The sequence below is a fragment of the Ciconia boyciana genome, chromosome 2 (genome assembly GCF_034638445.1).
Source record: "Ciconia boyciana chromosome 2, ASM3463844v1, whole genome shotgun sequence".
In the NCBI taxonomy this organism is placed as follows: domain Eukaryota; kingdom Metazoa; phylum Chordata; class Aves; order Ciconiiformes; family Ciconiidae; genus Ciconia; species Ciconia boyciana.
This window is the reverse complement of record NC_132935.1, coordinates 125,554,036-125,579,151: the sequence shown is the minus strand read 5'-3', so window position 1 is coordinate 125,579,151 and position 25,116 is coordinate 125,554,036. Positions and strand designations below refer to the sequence as shown.

The window sequence follows — 25,116 nt, the reverse complement described above, 5'->3', positions numbered from 1 at the left end:
CTTGCCTCCATTTTACTCCAAGATTGTGACATAATACTTCAAAGTTCATGACAATACTGTAATACAACAGTGGTGGAAAAAGACTTTAAGTTAGGATCACTAAATAGTGTATAATGAAAAACACTACCTCAGCCAACATAGAGCTCTGTGTTGATACATAGAGGCAATAGCCTGAATGGCTGCATACACTAGAACTCTGTATCAGCTGATCTAAGATGGTGTTATTTTTCCCCAGACACCTTGCCATTTTTGTATCTTTATGTCATGGTACACAACTACCAAGGGAATAAACACAAGACTGAAATGTTCATACACTCCTACACTATCTTCCCTAAAAAGTCAAAATACCCCAGAGCTACCAGAGATTGGACAGCTGCTTTCCAGTATCTCCAGTGAAGCTCACACTACCAATTTCTCATAGGTAAAGATGCTCTGGTTAGGGGATGACCCCAGAGTTCTAACTGTTCTTATAGAAACATTACATAAGAAGTTACCTGGTTGCAAGAGATTTTTTTCCCCCTACTTTATCTCAGCTTCTTTTGGTTTATAAGAAAATAACTTTTCAATGTTATCTGATAGCTCCTGCGATCTTGTCATGACAAGAAAATATTGTTCCTTGCTCTCTCCTTGAAGATTCATTCAGACTGAGAAAGCTGGTGTGTGAGTCTTTGGCACCTAAGGCAGACATTTGTCCAGTTTTTCATACACCTGTTCTTCTCGCAACTGTTCAATGTCTTAAAGAAGGAACAGGAACTCTTGCTCTAACCAGGCCCACTCATTCACTAAAGAGACTAAAAGAAATCAGTACCTCTTCAAGACACACAGCTTCCATGAAGAGAGGACTGCTTAATATCTCAGTTGAAATTCTACCTCACAAATCAGGAAGAACATACATAGCAGATTAAGCAATTTAATCCTCTTTTACACCTTTTTTTTCCCTTTCACTTATGTCCAACAAAGCAAAATACAGATCTGATGTTTAGATCTGAACCTTTCAAACATGTTCTAACTCAAGCAGCCTTTACACTACCTTTGCTAATGCCCTTTTTTCTTACTTGTGGAAAAAAAACAGAATTTCTTAGATGTGTACAGTGTAACAAATACACAGATTTATCATTTTAACAAATTAAAAAATTAATAGTAGTATTTTAATTTACTTTCAGTGGAAAACTGTATTTATATGTAAATTGGAATTGCATTAAGATGCATACAGCATTTTAAAATAGCTTTATTAAATGAAACTAGATGAGCTGATATCACAGAAAAAGTTTAACAACATGCACTTCAAAACATAACTTAAAAGGACTCAGTTCATAAGAGTAAAAGCATTTGCAATCACACTGAAGTTTTAAAACTAACAGATCTGATCTTCCCTTATCGGGGAGGGATCTTTCCCTGCTTTTCACATCAACCTTGTGAGTACTCATTACTGAGCTACCTGAAGAAAACAGCAAGGAAACATTTTTTGAACAAAAATTACTATTACTAAGAGCTGGTCTATCACTTTGCTTCTGAGGAACACTTTTGTCCTATGTTTATAAAAACAACAAACATTTGGTATGTTTAATCTTGACACCTTCGTTGGTTGCTAGGATTTAAATTATATTTTAAATTTTAGTATTTATTTTCAAAGTTCTGTAAAAACATTTTACATGCCTTGACTTAGTATTCATTTTAAATTTGGGATATTAGCATTAAAATACATTCTTCCAAAATACCTGGGTTTCACTCCATGTACTTGAGAGAACACTACTAGGTTTCCAAGCATACCACTTTCAAAACAGGCTTCTTCACACAGTTATCCACATTTAGAACCACATATTTTTGCTCAATCTGCCTTTGAAAACTTTCAAACCACCTATATAGCATAGAAAAATGTTTTCCTTGTGGGTGACTTGCAAGAAATTTACTATTTTAAATGATGAAAGTTAAGCGTTCTATACCAGTTTTCATTTCCAGGTTCTCTCTATACAATCTAGAACATAAAACCCACTCCCAGGGATGGAATCACTCATATCCACCAGCTATGAATCACAAGTGCTGCTTTTAATTAATTGAAATATAAACATGCATTGGAAGACTACTTTTGCACATAGATGCACAAGACAGTTTACATGCAAGGTAAAAATCTACTTCTGGAAAATAAAGTCTATAAAAATAAAATACTAGATTTAAACCACAATTTTTTTCAAACCTGAACTGCCTACCTTAGACTACTTATATATTCTTTTATTTGGAAAGGTTACTGTATCTGTCCAAATAAAGTGATTCCTTATTTAACCTTTAATACAGCATGGGTAGCTTAGAAATTAAATGTACACACACACAAATCTAGACAGACAGAACATTAACAGGGAACACATGCTTGAAGTAATCCCCCATGTATTTTTTTAAATCAATTTCCACACCCCGCCCCCCGCAAGATACACATTCCTTCCTAGAGTTCGTTACAATTTAGCTCCCCGTTTCTATGCATTCAACATTCTTTCACCTACACTAGAACAAGTCTTCCTCCCAGCTCAGAATACATGGGGTGAAGATGCATGTTATTAAGCTTTAACACTGGCTTAGTTGCAGTCAAAGAGTTGCCTCGATCTTGTCCCATCACCAAGCCTCTACCTGATATAATCTCTATCACTTCTTTGACCCTGCATTATTCAGCTCTCTAACAAGGACAAGATTGGACCAGTAAGACAACAACAAAAGCATTTCACTGGATGGTGGCATGGAGAATAGAGCTTAAGAGGTAACAACTTTCTTTTGGCAGGCAAGCCATAATATCTAATGAATCGCTCTTCAGAACTATTGTGTCTGACTCACCAAGTTGAGCTACAAACATTTCTCTAGTGCTAGAATATTCAGGAGAGTCATCACATCTCTTTGCAACACTGCTTCCTTAAGGGCACCAGAATCAGAAATTCAACAAGAGCAAGAGGGAGTGCTGCTTCCCCTCGACTGTTGATATACAACATAGCTTCAAAGCCTACAAAATGTATTATGTTTAATAAAAGTAAATAGTAACATACCGGGGCACCTATTTCAGGTCTGACCTACCTTCCATTGCACCACAGTAAAAAAAAAAAAGGGGGGGCCGGAAGGAGGGCACACAAAACCCCCCAGTTCTCTGGTCAACATAATAGCAAAAGAAAAGATAGATGCTTATAAAAAGCAAGAGAGGAGCACTGCAACAAGACTCGGCAACAATGTAAGACTTTTTTTTTTTCCCCTTCCCCTCCGCAGACACCACAATATAGCAGAGGAAAGATAAGACAGTAACTAACAGTATATGTAACAACTGTTACATATGACAACTGTGTTCGAGGCCTAGCTTCAGCCAAAGAAACAGAAGGCTTGATCCAGATAAAGAAATGGAAAGAACAGAAAGCTAATTCTGAGCTTTGACCTGGGTCTAGAGACAACTAAAGAGGTCTAGAGGATTCAGAGGAAGGAACTTCAACCACCTACTCCTGCTTTTGAAACGAATAAAGTGGTAATAAACACTAAAAAAAGAATAAAGAAGAACTATTCACACTTGGTTCACCTCTAGGACAGTATGTTTATTTTTAAAAAGTGAAGATTTGATTAGGATTTAGTCATACTACTAGTCATATTTGCTTAACTGTTTGTACTTCAAGCAGGCAGAATCCTGCCAGCTTGCAGGAATAGACTCATAATAGACAGTAACACACTACAATTCTTGGGCACCCTGTCATATCCCAACACTCTTCCTCCAAGCACTATACTGATAGAAGAAGGGAACTCCTGTCTTGCTCCTGCCCAAAAGCCCCTGCTTCCAAATCAGAGTAATGGATGAAGCTCAGTATACAGCAACGGGGGGCACATACTTGGTGCAGGAAAGACCCTGTTCAGACTTCAGATGCAAATAACTTACTCATAAAGTTAGAAACCACCTAGTGCAGAATCCATAACAACGGAGTTATGGCATATCACTGGAAACCATCTGACATTATTCAAAGGAAGGATTTGTTTTAATCCTCTTGAAACAAATTACTAAAAGCCAAGTCAAACTGAAAGCTATCCCTTTCTAACAGTTAAGATTATTTGCCTTCAAATGAAACAAAAAAAGAAAGACAAGGTCCCTTTAACAGAGCGACTGGGGGAGGAGCTTTATTTGTTGTTTCATTTTGGTTTGAGTCTACTGTCCTATCTTCTCTATTACATATATATTCTTTTTGTTTAAAAAAATGACAACAGTAATTAAGTTATTTTCAAGGTAAACTTTGAAATTGCTGAGAAGTGCTAACAGCTGGATCTAGATTATTGGAAAGGTTGCTATCTTTTCACTTACCAATATACAGCTACAGTGTTTATTCAAACCAAGTATGAACCAGTATAAACCAAATATAGACATTATTTCCATTCTGCTCCATTCAAGGAGCACACAGATCTGATATTAATTATATTTTTTTTTAAAGAAAAGTCACATTAACACTCAGCATATATTCACTTTAAGCTAGCATTTCCTAGAACTGAAACCTATCCCTTTCACAAAGGGCAGGAAAATGGAAGTGGTGTCCAAAATCTTAAATTATTATCAGGAGTCTCAGCTTTCATTTACCAAGCTTGTGTAGCTCTTAGGGTCGAGGAGAAAGCCTTGAAAACATTGACAGAAGTAACTGATGAAGTATTGCTTGTTTGAAACACTCTTCAATAGCTTTGTGGGCATTACCTTTGTATCAGAACCAACACACTTCACAGTGTTACTTGCAATGACTTCACTTTCACTATAAAAGGCATATTTATGAAAAAAAAGTACTATTACTGTACTATTATGACAGTGCATTTTCTGTAGTCCCTAAACAAACAGAAAGGCTGAAGGTAAGAATTCCTTCTTCTGTTCAAAGTAAGTTTTTCTAGCATTAGAAAATGCCATTATGTTTCACCAACGAAACTCCTCTAGTTACAAACCCATGCTTTTGTAACTAACTCTTAATACAACTTAACACTTTTGTGGGTGACCATTGGAAATCATCCACCAAACATAATTAACATCAATCTGGTGGTCAAAACTCCACCTTCTACCAACTATTAGAGTGGGGAGCTGCAAGTTGATTCAAAAAAATCAGCAACCAGACAAAAAAAAATGCTCCTCAAAAAATAACTAGTACATTCGATAAATCAGCAGTTATCTTGGTTTATTTTCAGTTATATAATGCTCAATCATTTTCCCAATAAACATTTTCAGTTGATATACTCTCATGTGTCCCCATCACTGGTAATTGTGCCTACTTACCAGCTAACCATTGCTAATTACATTTCTTTAAGTTCTGTTACAGGCAGCTGAAAACACAGATGACTTGCTGTTTGTTTCCATGAACATTTAATTCATCTTGCTTTTAAAAGTAAAAGTAGGTATCACCTGATGCTTGTACGATGTTCTCATTACGAAATTTACTCTAAGGTAAATTCTCTGACAACATGAAGTACCCTTCCTTTTTCATAACTGCATGTAATTCTTTCCTAATTAGTTGAACTGATGAACAAGCATGCTGTTTAAATCACAACCAAAGCTACAGTTATACATACAACTCTTTACTAAAAAGTGTGAGCACCAGGTTACGTACATAGGATTTGCTAGCTTGAAACATAAATTAACATCCCACTAAGTTTTAAAAGTTTCCTCATCTTTAGCACTAGATCTGTTACCCTGCAATTGTTTAACTCATGGTCTTATTAAGAAACCGCTGACAATAGAAAATACGTTACTCAGAAAGTAAGCATTCTAGTGGTTTCAACACACTAGTAAAAAGTCTAAAAAAAATCAAGGTAGTTTCAAAACAATTTACAACCAAATAGCAAGTAGTTGCATATCCAGCAGATATATGGCAAGCAGATTAAAACCAGATGGCTGAAACTGTTACTGTCCCTAGCTCTGTACCTCTCATTGTCAAAGCCAGCATATGATATCTACTCATGAACCATCACCTGAACCAACATTTTTTTCAGCCTGGCACACTAAACCAATCACTAGCCACTGTCCCATCCATTTCGGTGCCACAACAATATTGCTCTTTTGTATGCCAGTGTTCTACAGCTGACACTGAACAGGTTTGGCTTTAGGAACTGGCTCAGAAGTCCTATCTTCAGCATTTAAAATGCACGTGAGAGAAAGAAACAACATCCTACTGTTTTCTGAAAAAAAGTTAACACAATTTTAACCAAAATCTAATTATTTCCCTACAACTACTCTGAGATGACAAAAACATTTTAATTTTTACTGCTTTTAGAGAAGGAAAAGTTTGATTACTTCCAGTTGTAGGAAACTGTTGACTCACCATACTTGCATCCCCATTACATTTAAGAACATGTTTCATTTAAAATGCCTACTCAGTGATTTTCACACTTCATTCTGCAGTTTTCTATATGAGCTGTAAAACTTTCAATTACTTGGTCCAACCTAGCCTCTAAAAATCTTAATTCTGAAGAGCTATCCAAAGACCAGTTGATAATGATCACACAGTATTGCAGGAAGGAAAGGAGAATAATTTTAGTTTCTCTACTTAGGCCGTTCCCATATGTTAGCTGTCTAATTTGAAGCGGCACACCCAGAAACTTGCTCATTTTTATATACCTTTCCATGCTGCCAGCTTCTTAAAATGAAAGAGAATTATCAACATAAAATGCAGTAATTACAGCCACAGAAATAGTCCACCATCAGAATACACAGGATTTGTTCACCCCAATAATGCTATTCACATTCTTTTCCAACAGCTTAAAGATGTAGAAGGACAGAACAGAAGAACAAGTTTTCTATTATTCTCTGTAACAAAACTTCTTAAAAGTTCCTAACTCTGTAAAGCACACGCATCTGATTAAAGATGCAGCTACCTCACCATCTATCTATCAAGATACACTGTATTCTGCTTAAACATTAAAGAAGCTACCCTCTTTTGAACCCTACATTGAAGAAAGGAAAGGCAGGGAAGTTATTGATTGGCTGAACCAGACCCCTTCAGGTCATCTTTCCTCCTCCTTACTCAGGTCTTACCAAAACGGGAGAGCATCCACTATTACTACTGACGAGTAGTCTCTGCACTGAGAGTCAGGGCTAATACTCTTAAAGGACTTTAAAACGGCTCAAAATGATTCACCAGTTCTAGAGCCAGTTATCACTTGCACCCTCTCAAGTCTTATTACTTCTGACTTTTCATGAAAAGCAATTAAAAAACCCCCTTCTTGGCCCTGTTACAGAGTTGTAACTTTGGAAGATAATGAAGTTTCATTCTAAGATACACAGCTCCAGCCCCCTGAATGTCTCTGAAAGCCTCCTTGGTACCCATCTCTGAAACTTACGAACTTCAGGTACTGTCTTTTCAGAGAGTTGGGAAAGAAGCTGGGATCAACACATAGCCCCTTTGGTAGCCCGCAAAGACTTTGCACTAGCATCAAGAGGCAGTAACGGCGACTTTCACGGGACGACAGACAGCCCGCATCTCACTTTGGAGGACGGTGACTTCAAAACAGCCCCAGTGACCCACCCACTCCCCCCAGGGCAGGAAGGCTCCTTCCTACCTGTTTGCTCACAGACTAACTAACCTTTTCCCTACAGTCCCGAGCACCCTGACGAGCCCCCCACGGCTGCAAACTCCCCTCCTGCTAACGCCCACCCCTAGCCCAAGCCCAGGCTGTCTTCTCCCTCTCCCTGCGCCCCGGACCCCTCCACCGAGCGGCTCTGCAGCGCTTCCCCTTTCACGCCAGCCGTCAGTTTCTTCCTCGTTTAAAAACCAACCCGCGCTCTTTCCACAGACACAAGGGACGCAAAAATAAATAATAATATAAAAAAAGCAAAACCCACAAACAGCAAAACACAACCCTACAACTTACCACCCAAGTCAGTCCCCCGCTGCCGCCGCCACCGCCGCCGCCTCCTCCTCCTCCTCCAGACTTTGCCATTTTCTGCCCGTTTCTCCCCAGCCGAAACGAGGGCGCAAGGAGGCAACCGAGAGGGCCGGCACCGACACCGAGCCTCGCAGCACAGCACGGCGCGCCCGCCCTTCGCGCTTCGCCCCGGCCCCTCAGGCGCCGCGCGGGCCCGGGAGCCCCCGCCGCCCCTCGCCCGCCCTCACGCAGACAGAGGCACCCCGACACCGAGAGCTCCCCACCCCCTTCGGCCCGGCTTCTAGTTCATGCTGGGGAGCGCAGCTGAGGCGAAGGAAAATAATCCGCCGGGGTGGGCGAGGGGAGGCGAGCGCTCCCGTGGCCGGCCGCAGCCCCGCGAGGGAAGGAAAGCGCCCGGCGGAGAAGGGCCGAGGAAGGAAGGGCAGCCAAGGGGCCGCGCCGCCCGCACAAAAGCGCCTTTCCGCCGCCCGCGCTCAAACTCGAGGCCGGGAGGCAGCGAGCGGGCGGGCCCGGCCGGGCCTGCGGCTCTCGCTAGTTTAAAGGGACTGCCGGTCCCTTTACCTCACGACGACGGCGGCGGCGGCAACAACAGCCGCCGCTACCGCCGCCGTAGCGCTGCCTCCCTCCTCTTCTCCTCCTCGCCCCCGGGCCCTCCCCCCCGCAGCCACAAAGGCCCGGAAAATAGATTAATAATAAAATCTCCCCCTCGTCCCCTCCCCCGCCCGCGCTTTCCCTCCCCGCGCGCGCGCGCACCCGCACGCGAGTGCCCGCGCAGCCCCCGCCCCCCTCACTCACGCACGCACGCACGCACGCACGCACACACACACACACACACACCGCCCGCCGACACCCGGAGCTGGCCCAGCCCTCCTTCCCCTCCTCTTTCCGCCCCGTCCCGGTGCCCGGTGCCGCTCCCCCGCCTCCTGCCCACCCCCTGAACCGCTATCGCCGGGACCCCACGCTCAGACAATAAGTGCGCTGCCCCCGTCCGGCATCCGCGTCGCGGCCGCCTCCGAACGCAGCCGGCCCGGGCTGCCCTCCCTCCCCTCCCCCCGCGCCCCGTCCCGAGCCGCCCCGCCCCGCCAATCACGCGCCGGAGGCGGGCAGGCTGCGAGGGACGCCGGCCAATCGGAGAAGCGGGAGGAGCGGCGGCGGCCGCGTCAGACGTCACTGCGGGTGGCAACAGGGAGGGAGCCGTGCCGCCGCGCGGGGGCGCTGCCGCGCGCCGCGGGGGAAGGCGTAACGGTTGGAGCAGGGCGGGAGGAAAGGAAAGGGAGGAAGCAGCGACCTGCCGGGTCAGCGCGCCCTGCGGCAGGGACTGCGCCCTCCCCGGGCCGGCCTGCCCGCTCTGCGTCCGCGGGGAAGGAGAGGCCTCGCTTTCCCGCGAGGAACGTGCCCCCGGAGAGAAATGCTCTGGGAGGGGAGCGCCCAGGGTTGGCGGGGCACGGCTGCCCCCTTCGCCTAGGCTTTGAGGTGGATGCTGCGATACGCGGGCGGAGTAGGTAGGACCGGCGTCTGGGGGTACGGCGGTCAGCTGCCCCCTTTCCGCCAGCTCCGTAACTGACCCCTGCCGCCGCTACCGCTGCGCCCCGCAGCCGTTTGAACAGGATTTCAGTCCTGGTGCTCCAGGCAGGAGAGCGTTTATAAACCACTGCCCTCTTCTGGACCGTGGCAATCGGCCCGAGGGGTTCTTTATCTCAGATATCTCACGTAACTTTATTCTACTACTATTATGAATGCTTTTGAGCGTCGCCGTGTAAAGTCTTCGTTTGGTCAGTGATGCGCTGCCTTAGTATAGGGTCACATAATAAAGCACCCTCTTCCGTACACAGTACACAACGCTGCTCTAAAATATTTGCTGTTTTGAAGAAAAAAATCCTGTGCTATAACTCAGCATCTACATTCTAGGCGTAAATGGTGTGCGTATGAAGCCTAAAATTAATGTCATTTTAGGTATGAGCATGAAAAATATTTACAGTTTAAGATACTTCCCACCAAAAGTAAAATATACATGACCATAAATAATATTTATGGTCATAGATTTTTGACAAGCTTAAAAAAATGTTTCACAACATGCAGCCTCTCAATTAGTGATTTTCATTTTGCTGTGTGAAATGCAAAAGACCTCCTGAGTCCAGCCTGTTCCACTCCCTGAATTATTCCCAATATAAAGTCACAAAAGGAAGGATTAGTAGGAGCGCTGCATCTGAGGTGGTAGACAAATTGGTATCTGAAGAGAATAATTTCAACTGAATAGTAATAATTTAAAGGTTTTTCCTTTTGCAAAATGCTTTTCCTGAGAAGTAAAGGGATTTGAAACAGAGCAGCCGCCTTTGAGGAGTCAGCTGTAATGTTCAATTATGCCTCAAGGGAAGGATCAGAAGAATTTCTAGTAAATATTGCTTATTTAGCATAATTTTGCTCTGCCAGTTTCTAAGGAACCTATTAAACTAATATCTAAGTACTGCACAGGGATTACGGAAAATACTGTCCCTTCTAGGCAGATGCCATTAAGTTATCTGTTCCAGCCCAGTTTTATTGCAGCTGCACGTACCTCTGAGCTGTAGGCTGTGTTTTCTTCTATTTTGGGCAAGATAAGAAAGAGTGTTTCTTGCAGAACAAGAAGGTAACACTTGCAGGGCTCTGCCTAGTGCTTCAGACTTTTGGGCTTGCCGATTAGAATGTTGTTTGTTTTTTTTTTCCAACTCTCAAATTTATATGTAGGACCTGCAAGATGAATCACGTATAGTGAACCAGGGCTCCTACAATGAGTATCGGGAGGACCAGAGAAAACAGCATGAGTGCATCTGTTCAAAGCTTTTTGCATTGGCAGAGAACCATTAATGCGTACAGCAGAAAGAGAACAAGTCACAAACATTAGTGTACTACATTCTCATCAGCTCCAGCTGTTTAGTAAATAGGCTGTTCTTAGTGTGGGAAGTCTGCCTTTTGCACTCATTTATCACGAGCCAAGTAGTAGATAGCGATCTAGCTTGAAGACAGCAAATTCTATATACGTTACAGAAAGACAGAGGGAGTTTCTTCTTGGCAGTTGCTGATCCTTGCATGTGCATGGTCAGACATGTTCAGTCTATGTGTCATGCTGGAGTAAATATAGGAGAAAAGGCTGATGTTCCTCCAAGTATTTTCTTTAGTCGTCTTTGAAATTACTTTGTCCAAGTTGCTTTTCATTTAATTCTCGTCATATACTATGCTACCTTCATGGCATGTTACTGGCTTACTGTTTATATTGGTTTTATCCTTAATACTTATATGTGTATGTTGTGTCGTTGCATTCCTAGCCATATAGGATTGTGTGACAAAGTTCTTATCAGACTACAAGCAGCTGCCTCCATGGAGTTCAGAGGGGAAGAAGTGAAACTAAACTGTTCATAACATTTCAAGTGATTCCTGCTGAAACAAACATAGAATTAGATTTAATCATGAATCGAATTTAAGCACCATAACGTTTTGGTAGGAGTGGGATTTCTTTGCTGTATGCCACTTGCCCCAGCCATGTACTATCAGTTTATGTCAAATACTTTACACTTATTGTGTGACATTTTAAATTAATAATCCCCTTGAGATTATATACACAAAATTCCTGTTTCAATTAATTGGAGACTTGCTTGTTCTCATAACTGGAGACCATAATATAAATAGAAGTACCTTGCAGATTTTCAAAACAATTGTCTACTTAAACCAATTTCACTACTGCTTTCAGTATTTAATTGTTTTTAGTAAGCAAAATATTTATTGTAACATTACTTTGTGTTTAATTATTTTAGCAGTAAGATAGCTGTATGTATGATCTTTAAATATTTCTATAATTAGTATGTACAAACTTCCCATTTATTGTAAGTTACTTGCTGGTTCTATTCTAGTTTACTTGCTGTTTAATAAAAACTTCTCTTTCTCTGTGGCTTTTCTGGAATCAGACTTAAAAGGGCATAAAACTTGCCTATTTGTGAGACTATGTACATTTATCTACTCTGAGAACATACTCAGATACAATCACTGACCTAAATGAATGATCACAGCTCTCAGTTTTCTGCAAACTACACAGGAAGAAGTGTAATTTGCAATTTTGATCTAAGATATTTATGAAACTAAGTTGATGCCCATTACACTATACATTCCACATTGTGTAGAGTTGTAATAAGGTATAAACAAACATTGCATACTTCAATATCAAATATTTACATTTGCAATAAAGTAATTTCCATATTCTACCGCACTTCAAAATTTCACCATAATCCATTAACATAATTGTGAAATAACTGATCAAATTCTTGAGTGGGATTATGGTAGTACAATATGACAATTATCAACATACCCGTACTGCCTTGATTCTGAATGAATTTCAGGCCATGGCTCCAAGGCAGTTAAGAAAAGCCTACCCACTGCTGGATCATCTAACGATATAAATTTAGCCAGGTCATGCATATTTACACAACTGTATTTCAAACAGCATTGCTGAACTGGCAAGAGCACATACCAGTGGTCTTCTGTGGGTGTACACTGTCAGTGCACTGCCCGACACTCTCATCTGAACTGTGTCCAGGGCTTGTGCATCTGCCTGGTGTATCCTTGGCATGTTCGTCAGTAGTTGTTCCTGGGGTCAGACTGTTCCACAACCAGTATTTTGAAAAACACCAGGTCATTGTCAGGTTGCCATTTCCACCTTAATCCTCCAAGAACAATGTGGCACTTTGTGACAGTTTGGCATAGGGTTTGAACTGGTTAAATTCTGTTTACCCTCCAATTACTCCCCTGTAACTAACCTATTAATTGCTGTGCCATTGCCGAGGTGTGGAGAACTTTCCAGCAGGGCAGGCTGTGAGTGCTGCTGACAGGGTGTTGCTGGGGAAGAGGTGCAGCAGAAGCCCTAGGGTTAGCAGTGGGGAGCCCAGAGCCCCACGCCTAGACTGCTCACAGCATGGCTGGGACTGCTGTACTGACCCATCTGACTTCCTTCTGGGTTGCACCATCTCCCCCCGCTGCAGGAGAGGCAGGTTGTGTTAGAGAGTCACACTGACTCACTTGGCCTCTCTCCTGGACTGCACTGTCTCCCGCAGAACAGGGAAGTTGTGTCACTTGTTAGCATTAAATATTTATCTGTGAGTAGAAGCGCTTTAGTACCTGAGTCCATCTAGTCTCCTCACTGTCAATTCAGGCTTAAACTGTGATACACTTTTGCTGAGCAGCGTAAGCAGAGTTGTTGCTAAGGCAGGAGGTGGTCATAGAAATGAAATACATTTCTATTGAAATTCCTTGTCTAGGAGAAAGCTTTCTTGTGCAGCAACCACGTACAGCAAGAGAAGGTGCATGCAGAGATGAAGGAGGGAGGTTGAGCTGGCCCTGCTGGGAGGAATTCTCAATATGAATAAAATGAACATCCATGCTATTAACATCTGAGGGTTTTTTTAAGAATTGATGGCAGTGGGAAGAGCTGCAAATACTCAGGGGGCAAAGACAATGGAAAGAAACATAGAGAAGGCAATGGTTATGGAGATCTGTGCTGAACATACATGGTATAAAAAAGGCCATCAGCAGAGTTATACTGAGCTGAGAGGCAGATTGCTGCAATCATTTGCAGGCTGGAAATCGCTAACTGCATTATGGCATTGTTAATTAGTGTGGAGAATGCAAACAGCCAGCAAGGTTTTGGAGATGACATGCCATTCAGAAAGTCCCTGCCTCCCTTGAACACAGTGAAGCATGCTAGGCTTTCCTCACTTGGGTAGCTTTTCTGTGTGCTAAACACATATCACATCCCCTTTCTTCCTGTTCCTCTGAAAAGGAGCTCTCTCTTTCCAAAGGGGAATATCTTTCTGGCTAAGCCATGTAGTTTTGTTCCTAGCAGTTCACCCAAGACTCTTTGGACAAGAAAATGCGAGTGGTGATTCATTTTTACCCAGCAAGACTCTTCCTGCTGATTGAAAGTCCCCATTACCAGTGTATTTCTCCAGCCTTCCAGAAATCCATTATGGATCCAGAGTGAGTATCAAGACTGCTTCCTAATAGCAGAAGGTCATGTCTACTCATTCCTGGGATGACAGGAAGGTGAAGGAGTTGTTACTAGACAAGGCATGTGTGGACGTGTTGAATCTATGGAGAAAAGTCATGACTGATGTAGCCAACAGAGAAGCCCACTATTCTGGGAAATGTCTAAAGAGATGGTACTTTGCTCTCTTGAGCTAAAATTCAGTCACCTCTGACACATTACCTCTGTTTTGATACGTGATTAGTAATTACTGGTGGGAAATAGAAAGGGCAAGCTTTCTTGCATAGCTTCATTTAACCACCAGTTTTGACTGGAATTGATGACGACTATGTCAGGATGTGCATTTGCATTTCCTTTCTCAAAATTGAGCTGTGTGGTTCTTGTGGTAATCCAAGAAGAGTAAAGTCTCAGGGAAGACCCGAGAGAGGCAGATGGTACAGCCTCCACTTAGAGCCACTGAGGCAGAGCATGTCATTAGGATGTGGCCAGTGCACCCACACAGCTTATGCTGAGGTCAAAGGGAAAAAGAGAAGGAGGCCACAAGTTTTGGAATATTTGGATAACTGAAGATCTGAGGCAAAGATCAACAAAAGGAGTTGAGTGAATGTCCTGTGAACATCCAACTGAAAGAGGGCTGCGGGTAGGCACACGTGAGGACATCAATGAGCACAGAAAGTGGGGAAGACAAAAAGAAGGAACTACCAAAAAGAAAAATCTGGGCTAACTAGGAAGAGTCCAGTCAGACACAGAAGAGCAGAACCACAGACAGTCAGACAGTTTGAAGTTACCTATCCAACAAACTACTGAACAAGCCCTTTGCGCAAATTTGTACTGGCAGCTTGAGTTTGTACTGGCTCAGTGCTTTGAATTACTAGACCATGATGTTTTTGATTTGGTACTAGATGCCCTAAAATTTGAATTACTGTTTTATAGCCCACAGCACAGGGAATGTGCTTACTGTGTGATTCTGACAATTACAAAACAGTTTAGAAGAGGAAGTTTTATACAGTAATACTGTATTTGTGAATATTCTTTTCTGGCTGACTTAAGTTGTTTATCTTTCCAGCAACCTGTTTACTAAAATTTCCATTTGCTCCAATGCATAGTTTCAGATTACCTATGTCAGTAGACAATTCTTAGGCTTTTGAGAACAAATTTTTCAGAAGTCTTTGAGAAAGTGATTACAAAAATCAGTTGTATACTTGAATTAAAAAAAAAAATTTAAAAAAAGGAAGGAGGGTTGTACAGCTGAACAAGTAAAACGTACACAAGACTCAGCCACCTACTTAGTCTTAAATGTAAGCATTATCTGAACTTACAAGTCCCTAACAATTACTTGTTTCAGATCAGCTCTCAAACAATTTCTCAGGTGGCCTAATTTATAACAGAGCTCAGCAGCAGCAGTTCCTATTTATTTCAATAGTTGTGTAATTCAACAGCTTGGAAGATTAGACAAGCAGTGTTTAAAAATGATCACTGCTAACTGCTTCATGCACTTTTCTGTTTTCATTAGATATTAATATTAAACAAAGAAGATCAGAAATGCATTAAAAATATTTTGTTATCCCTTTAAATCCTTTAACATTTTGGTATTTCTGGGTCTTGAATGTTTCTCTCCAAGATATTACACAGCTGTCCTCAGTTATTTGTTTCAATAGTGGTGTTTCTGCTTAGCATTTTATTCTTGCTGTATTTATTAGGAGAATGGGTAAATAAAGTACCAAATGCAACAAATTAAATTTTTTTTTATGTTTAGGTTATGGTCTCCTTTCTGTTTTTACCCAACTAACAATGCTTATCTTCTCTTTCCACTACCTACTTTGCATTGCTCCCATTTACTTCTGTAGGTACCTTCATACTCTTTAGTGCCCTCCTGTTTTTCTTAAAGAAAAGTAAGAACACATTACCTCAGTCTTTAGGTGAAGTAAAACCATCCAGATCAGTGGTTCTTATATACATCTTGCTCACTATGACTGTAGCCACCGTTGGTAGAGGTAGCAGAAGTTGCAGTAGCAACAGCTTTTGGTATTGGCCAGGACAATGTGTTTGACTACTCAGGAATTATTTAGGCAGCACTTTGCTACGGCACATGTGTATTAGAATTTGGGAATCTCAGTCTAGGTCATCTTCAGTCCAGCATGGCTTCCAAGAGCATGACTCCTTTTCTGAGCACCTCAGAAAGCTGAATGCCGATCACAGCATTTCTTTCTTAGATTTAGGATTCCTGGCTGTCACCTGTGAGGGAGGAAAACAATCTTTTGAATTACTTTGAATATATAAATGCTTTAATACTTAGTGAATTCATTTTAATGTTCTAGAAAAAAGTTTTTCTTCTGCATGATGTATTAAAAGTAACTTGGTTGGATATATGTACATCTGAGGGGTTTTTTTTAACCCAAAGAATATGGAAGCAGTAGCTGTCATTATTTTATATATTTCTTTTTGAAATCTACTGTGCATTTAACTTATAGTACAGTAAAGTGTTCTTCACTGATGCAGTTTTTTTAGAATATTCCTACATTCCTGGCAAACTATGAAGCAAAGAACCTTAAAAAAAGGCACTGTATGTTTTACAGTACTGCTTACTGACAAACCTAAGTATGAAAAAAGCCAGCATATCTATTTTTGCAACAAATCTGTTAACTGTTATACAATAATCATACTCTACATTCTTTAAAAACTAATTTTGCAAAGAACAACTTAGTGATACACTGTGTTCTTATATAACAGCTAGAGAGAATACATTTTCTTGTACTGTATCTCATAGTAAACTCATGCCAAAGTTGTTACTGTTCTGCTATAGAATTGTTGTAATAACAATGCACTTTCTTTTTTTAGTAGTTAGCTCGTTTTTACTGAGCTTTGTTACTCCACATATGCTTTTCTGCTGGAAGCTTTTATACCGGAAAGCCTTTGAAGAGTGTGAGTAGCTCTTTAAATTTATCTGGAAGTAGTGTGGTTTCTTTTACCTTGGCCGTTACTGCTGCTCACATTCTTTTATCTCCAGGTAGTAAGTGCTATGAATTAGTCGGTTTTTCATGAAAAGGCAATACACATTATCCAGAAATTTGCAACACAGTATCAGTCCCTGTCCCATTCAACATTCTACTTAATCTTAGAAAATGCAATTTATGTATCAGGATCTTTTCTAGTATTTTTGGAAACTTTATTTGACACTAAGTATTGGAATCACATTTACCTTGTAACGAGTTCTAAAAGTAATGAAGTTAGCTCTTTACCCAAAGACACGGATAGTCTTACAGTCTATGTTCCCGTACCTTTCGAGACATACCAGACACTCTACTGAACATGACGTTTTTCCGCTGAGTTAATTTCTGTCTTGTGACTCATGACAGGGAAGCACGGAAGCTCCCTTTTGACTTTACATCTTACCCTTAATTTAGTGAAAAGGCATCTGTTAATTCCGAAGGCATACACGTGAATTCCTCAGGTTTGCTAAACTGTTGGGTTTTTTTTCAGTTGCTCATTATTTTCTGTAATTTCTCTCAAAATATTCTGGACTTAGTTCTCCGGGACACGAGCAATGATGATGAAAGAACACACTAGCATAAAGACTGAAAACACAATGAAATTACTTGAAGTCACAGAATAGCTAAATTTTAAGAGATCAATTACACATGTATTGTTTGTTGTGACATTTAATTCTCAAAATAAAAGGTAAAGTTTTTCTCAGCTTTCTGATCAGAACATCCATTCTCCTAAATAATGAAAGCTACTAATTTTGAGTTACTTGCAGAATTGAACTCAAAAACCAATCCTTTCTTTTCTGACAGTTATTGTTAAAGTACAGCAAAGCAGGAACCATCCCCACTCTCAGATTACTATAAAGACAGAGCACAGTTACAGGCCATAGAGGCCGGCACATTAACCAACCCATGGGAACGCAGCAAAGCTCCAACCCAACATAACCCAAGGCACATGCTCCAGCTCTAAGTTGCTTCACCAAACCAGCATGACTGCTTTTAGCCACAAAGCCAAACGGCTCCGTAGTGCGGCACAGCACACAGCGCGCCCAAGCCGCCCATTACAATAGACATACTCCCACGGGGTGCACAGGCAGAACACAACACTCCCAAGCCTCTCTCCAGCTTCTGTTTAATGTTTAAATCTCCCCTGCTAATTTATGATCAGTTATCAAATACTGCATTTGATGAGCAGAATGAGGATTGCAGCGCCTGCCATCTCGCCCTTGATCTATGCTACTCCTATGCTGTTCATGATGGGATATCCCATGATCCATAAGGTTGGTGCTCCCTCCAGGGTTGTTAACTACACCAGTGACATGGCTTGCTTAACAGGTTCTGTAACAGAGTAGCATGAAGATGCAAACACTATAATAGGCGAAGCTACTTTTAAAATTCCCTTTAAATGAATTAGCACGTTAATGGATTAGATGCCGTGCTTTGCATTTTTACTCCTACAGGATTTAGCAGATTATAAAAAGCGATAGTTAATCCTTCAAAAAGACATGAAATAAAAATATTATTCTCAATTCAGTATTTGTTTGGGTCATCCTCTGGAGTTAAATTGAAAGTTTAACAGTATTCATATCCTTACAATAGATATCCGTAGCATAGCATGCAAACATAATGTATAATCCTTCATTCAGTTCTTTGAGTTTCCAGTGCAATATCTACAGCTGTTCTGTAGTGTTTCTGTGAGGTGTGAGGAACAATTTCCCCAAGAAGTAAATTCTGCTGATTTAATTTGGTTGGGAGCACCATTGCCCTTTTGAACTATATGCATAAACATACTAAAACATCAGGTTCTAATGTTTGTCCTTCCCTTAGAACAACTCTTGCTTCTCTTTCTCCTGCTTTGTGGGCCACTTACACCACCTCCCTCACCTCTCGGGCTCCTGGATGACAGCAAGTCTCAAAAAGATGTGAGGAAAGGCCTCTGTCACCAGGCCTGCAGCGGGCTGCGGTTGATGCCCAGTAGACCTGCTGGGAACTGCAGCAATGCTGGGAACACAGGAAGATACCAGAGCGAGGGATGATTACTGAGGGACATGATACTGGAATGATACGGGCTGAGGATTCAGTTGTCCTGTGAATATACTGGATGGGGGGATACAAAAAGCAAATAGGAACTAAAATGATACAAGGAGGTAGACAAAAATCTTGCAGCAATGAAGGCCATGGCAGATTCAGCAGACCACATTCAAGGAACTCACTCAGCAGACAAATGCTACTGTCATCCTCACGGCTTGCTTCCTCCCGCTGCCCACCAGAGAAGCAACAGCAGCTATCATGAGCTGGGGAATGCATGGAGGCTGTATGGGGCTGGAGCAACAGCCTGCGGTACACAGGAAGCAAGAAATGGACAGAATCCAGGGATGGTGTGGAAGCCTCCGTATCTTACCTGTGACTCACTTGAAAGTTGCCTTGATCTCCACTGCAGAGACTGCTTCAAAGGATGAAAACCACAAGTTTAGAAGAAGGGAAATGTGGAAGGGCTTTTAACAGTGAAGACAACAGGGAGGGTTACCCCAGGAGGTAACTGATATCACATGTTAATCACGAGAATCTTCCAAAAGATGGCCAAAGCATCTGATTATGCTGCACTGTAGAATGTGTCCATCTTATTACTAACATAGCTAATCTTATGTTACAGTGCTGGTTTTCTCATTCTAACATGTATTAAATACAAAATCCACTGATCAGTAGTCCTAGTGCTGACTCCTGCTTGACTCACAAGCAACATTTACATGACTGGAGTGCCTCTTCCATACAGCTTTTTCAATAAAATATTCCCCAGTTATGGATTTAATGTTCAGTTCTTGGAGTATAGTAGGTTCTAGGTGATTTCCACTGAATTTGTTATCACATGCCAGTAAATCTCCTGCTCTTTAAAAATTAATTATATTATTTCCTTTTCTCTTTTTCCACATACCCAATCTTTCAACCACTCTTTCACTAGCATACATGTTGCCTCCACGCTCTGTTCACAGATGGACTTTGTATTTTTCACTAATATTTGCAAAGGGCTGAACTTCCTCACATGACCAGTAATCAGTCCTGTATGTGAAGTAAATGCAATAAAAAGTTTAAAAGAGGTAAATGTAGTCTGGCAAGCGGTTGTTTCTCTTTAATGTCTGTTTCCTATCATGGACTTTGTTTCTGTGGGCCAGAAATGCATGTAAATCTTCTTGTGTCTTCAGAAGGTTATTTATATATTGGGACTGGATGAACGCCCATTTCTTCATATCTTTGTGTCATTCATTAATTCTTTTTCAGCAATAAACTAGTGTACAAATACGAATTAGTGGCAAGCCTTAAAAATCTGAAACAAAACTATAACGTTGCAGAATATAGCTAGTCACAGGGCATAGTCAAGAAAAATTGCAACATCCATTGCACTGAATGTGAACTCCGGGTTTTCATACCTTTGTTAAAAAATATCAAATGGATTTATATTAAAAAAATCATTATCAAATATTGACTTTGAAGTAGAGAAATAACTGATACCACTAACAATATTGTCAGGGGCTGAGATGACTTCTTATAAAGGCAGTTCATACATAGGTCAGACACTTGAGCAAGAACTTGCTTAAGGCACTGTTTGCCTTTGTAAGGCTCCATGATGATAACACTTCCTTTCAAAAAATATTTAATTTATTTAAAAAAATGAAACAATTAGCTTAGTTTGCTAAACAAACCCCCAAATGATGCAAATTTGACATTCACTTATCAGCATTAACCTGAGCTTACTTTTTTCTGTCCTCGAGTGTTAAAATTAAACGGCAGCCTCTAACGCTTCCTGTTTGTGCTGCTACCTCCATTGTAGTTTTTCTTTTAATTCCAGTCTGTTAATTCTTTTTTTTGCCTATTTTCTTTGAAACCATCATTGCTAACATCATGGAAATCAGTAAGTATACTTAGGCAGAAACTCCTACCCGAGCAACCGAACAAAAGAAAACACCCAAATCAAAACCAGTTTGGGGCATGCTTCTTACTAAACCAAACCAGAACAGTTCCAGAATTCTTAATGCAGTCCACAAACAGGCACTTCCCTTTTGGGCAATAAAGTTTTACATCTTTTTGCCAGTGGTGAACTTTGTTTTTAATATACTATATATTTCCCTGATGCTTTGGCTAAAAGCAAAACCTGCTGCAGTTTAACTACGTTATTTTGACTTTTGATATAATGCAAGCACGGACACACATATATTACATTACTTTCTATCCTTCTCATCACAATGGTAATGAGGAGGGAAGAAGCGAGTCTCTCTCTTTCCATTCTGTACTTTGCTGCTGTTTCCATCTGCTCTAAGAAGCTGTGATCAACTGTTCCACCTACTTTACTAAGAGTTTGCTTAAACATTGCTCTTAGATGTCTTCATTTTCTTACATCAGCTGGTTTCCTTAGGACTGTTTCACAAGGGAGTCTGTACATTGTTATCCAAAGTGCTTATCTAAATAAGTCCAGCATTTCCTCCCGATTGTGACAGAGGTAAGCTGCTTGTTGATGATTTTCTGGGGGGAAAATACGTTCCCCTGGGACTTCAAGGGTACAGGAGACATACATTATATTACTGAAGTTCCAAGGATATGAAATAACACATAGCATTATGTAATAAAAGGATCAAATTAACAGAACATACACTGAAACATTACAATGAAAATGCATAGTGAAATAATCTTTCTCCCTCCTTTATAAGATCTCTAACAGAAGGTCATAGTTAGCCAGTACTTAAGACTCGGTCCTTCAAGTCTCTGTAGGTGCTCAATACCACACTGAAATCTCATAACCATTACAGATAGTGTGCTCTGAAAACTCTTGGTTACAGTATGTCACTAAACACAGTTTTTCCAAAATCAAAGCCCCAGATTATTCAGTGAGCAAAGAAAGGAATTAATCTATATCAAGCAGTAGGAGCCTATCCTTAATTTTAGAATTATTTCTATAGCTTAGACTAGTAAAAATAAAATATGTTTAAAAATGGATATTCCTTAAATCTTAGACTGATTTTCAAAAAAGCTGTTCACTATTCTGAGCATTTTTCTTCCACCGAAAATTTTCAGTGACCTAAATATAAATGAGCACATATAAAAACGTCTCAAACAGGGTCAATCATGGAAGTTACTTTTGCCAGCACTAGCTTATGTAGTCCATTACATTTTCTTTCCCCATTAAACTTTATTTTATTAAGTCCTTGTATTTTTGTTGGTTTCTGGGTGCCATCAGTTTTAATTATGATTGCTTTTTTTTTGCCGAGTTTGAATATTTTTAATCTATCCCTTTTGTCTCCTCTTCACCAAATAAAAGTAAAGAAACTAACTTAATTTTTGTCATAGTATATTTACCATACAGTTGCAATCCTCTATATAAATTAAAAGCAAATTAAAATGTATTTTAAATTAGATGGAAATGTGTAGGAAAAGATAAAGCTGCACAAACTGAAGCAGGCTAATCATAAACGAAGCTAATAGCCTAATTACAAAGCTTACCATAAAAAAACCAAATCCCAAGAATAAACATAAAAATCTAAACAAAGGGAAAAACCCTGTTCTCTTATTCAGACAGGCAGACAGTCACATTTAGACCCTTACACATTTCACAATATCTGTACACCTAAAATACAGATACTTGAGGCTGTTTGACCTTAGCTTGTTACTTGGCCATTCCAAAGTGCAGTATTATAGGATGGGAGTGTCAAAATTCTGCTCCTGAAATTAACAACTTCAAGGAAGAAGAAACTGTATCAACCTACTACCTTTTTTTTTTTTTCTTTCCCCAGACCCTTTAGTGTCCTTCTGCTTGGGTTAAATATTCAAGATTAGCATAAAGCAGATTATCTTATCCCAGATATTAGTGCTATTACTGTTTCATTCTACCCACATTGACAACACTACTTGACCAACAATCAGAAAACATAGCATCAGTGATTATTGTTTAGAGAGGCCATAAGCAGCAAGGCATAAAGCACTGCTGGCAACAACAGTATCCCATAAAAGAACCTTAAGAGCCAGCACAAAGTAAGCTGGACTACTGCCAATAATGTTGAATAACTTTTTAAAAAAAAATATTCAAAGTATAGCTAGGACCTAGGTCTATTCCACCAACTGTATTTAAGGAAGTCACCTGTCTGTAATTTGCTTCTCGACCCGCCATACGATATGAAGCAATGATACAGAAGTTCTTTGAACATTGACACATTCTTTGAGTTGTTGAATTGATTACAGAACACTGGCAAAATTTTAAATTTTGTCCAAAACCAGAGGTTTGAACCTATGGTGGAAATCAAAGATTTATTTTAAATAACGTCTGTACTTAACAAATCTTAAGTTTTGACAAATACAAAGAAGGTACATCAAATTCTTAACTGGTAGTATACTTCCATTCCTAGCTTAAGCAATCAAAGGTAGAGATGGGGAGTGTGGGCGTGGAGAAGAGGACAGATATCCTGGTATCTGCCTGGAACAATCTCTGCCCCCCTTGGAGTTCCTTTGTTTTGGCTTGTTTTGTTTTGAGCTGCAAGAACTCTGCAAATGGGTGTTCCCAGCTTCTGGCAGCCATATGCGTTGCCTACCATCTGTTTTCATTCCACTGTGCTATGGAGACAAACATACTTTATTTTTAGTGTTCTACATTTCCTGATGTTGCACATAATAGGGATTATATCTCATGTCTAAGCCACTATACGTGAAAAATCTTCTGTGGATAACTGATGAGTAAAGGCAACAGATTATCACACAGGATCAGATGAGATAATTTTCATTACCTATTTCTCAGTGCAAGTATATAATTTATACTGAACTTTGCTTGATTCCTGTATACCTGTGCTTTCTCTCTATACCGCCTACAAGGGGCTTCCTTCATATGTTTTAAAGATACATTTTCCCAGCAGCTTTCGGGGGTGTAGGAAATTACTACTACAATTTCGTGGGTTGCCACTAGTCGTTGCTATTCTGCATGCAGCATTCAGAGTCAAAACAGAATATGAAGAAATAAACAGCTGTATGATCAACTGTAGAGAGACAACAGTGCAGTACAACAAATATTTGTTTGAAAGGAGGAATTCTGTGCACAGGGTCCCACACACTTCTTTTGGAAACCATGCACTCCAAAATTAGTTTGCAACCATTAATTGGATAGTATAGTATTTATATAAAATCTGATTGCAAAGATTTCACTGTTACATCTCAGTGCAGCTTTGGAACGCACCCATGGCACACTCTACAGCTAGTAATTCTTTAAAATGCACCAAACTAAACGGAATTCTAGAAAACATTGCTGGTTTTACATATATTGACATTAAGCCATACATTTCTAGTCAACAGTATCTTTTCTTTCCCCATTTAACCTCCCGCCCTCCCCCAACTTCTAAGAAGCTGAGTAAGCACTGACTTTTAGCTACATATGCCCTGATCAACATCTCCTACAACTCAACCAGTATCATATCACTGCCAGCATAACTTAATAGCCATACTTTTAGAGCACATTGCAGCACAGATCCTTCCACCATATAATATTGAAAATTCAGGATACTGTAAGTTATTATTAAGCAACTATTGATGAGGAATTACCTCTGGTTTCAAAAAATAATTAAAAATGTATTAAGAGTTGCACTGAAATAGAGATCAACAAAGAAAATTAGTGCCTTTAAAACAGCTTATGCATGAAGAGATTCAAAATGTTCACTGTTTATAGGGTACTCCAAAAGACACCTGAATGAGTTCCATTTAACTTTTTCAGACTAGGTCTATTCAGTCTGAGGTTTTTACTCATTAATTCTTTCCTAAAATAAGCACTTTTATTCATTGCATGTGATCTTACAAATACAGAACTAATTCTTGATTAACTGGACTGGCGAGGCATTTTCCAATCTTTTAAATTCATTCAAACATTTTAATAATCAACTTCAACTACTCTACTGTTTGAGTAGATTATTTTATTAAGTTATCTTCAGCTATCACTCTTCCCCCAGAGATGCTGACCAAAATTGTGAGAAAATTACTTTTATCTTGCTACTTTTAAATTTATTCTGCCTTCCGCTTTCAAATTATCAAATGCAGTGAAGCTGTTCTGCAATTCCTCACAGTCCTCTATTTTAAGTAATACAACGCAAGAAATAACTTCTGTCTTAAAGCAATAACTTTTTCAGCTATCAAAATCATGAAGCGGAAACACTTTTGTGGATTGGTGTCACTAAGTCTTCTTTATTTGCCTATTTTCTTCCAACATAGTATACAGATTAGTCTAAAATACTTTTCTGTTGGGTT

General features: G+C 40.2%; 1 protein-coding gene across 3 annotated transcripts in view; it reads right to left on the bottom strand.

Moving 5' to 3' along the window:
• Positions 1-16,073, bottom strand: part of TOP2B (DNA topoisomerase II beta) — a 74,524-nt gene extending 58,451 nt beyond the window's left edge. The window contains exon 1 of one of the 3 annotated variants that reach the window (XM_072853958.1): positions 15,775-16,073. In XM_072853958.1, coding sequence (XP_072710059.1) covers positions 15,775-15,801 — 27 coding nt within the window. In that variant the 5' untranslated portion in view covers positions 15,802-16,073. Of the gene's footprint in view, positions 1-7,845; positions 8,528-15,774 lie in introns of those variants that run through there. The other 2 variants (XM_072853957.1, XM_072853956.1) reach the window with 2 other exon arrangements.
• Between the last annotated feature and the right edge of the window lie 9,043 nt (positions 16,074-25,116).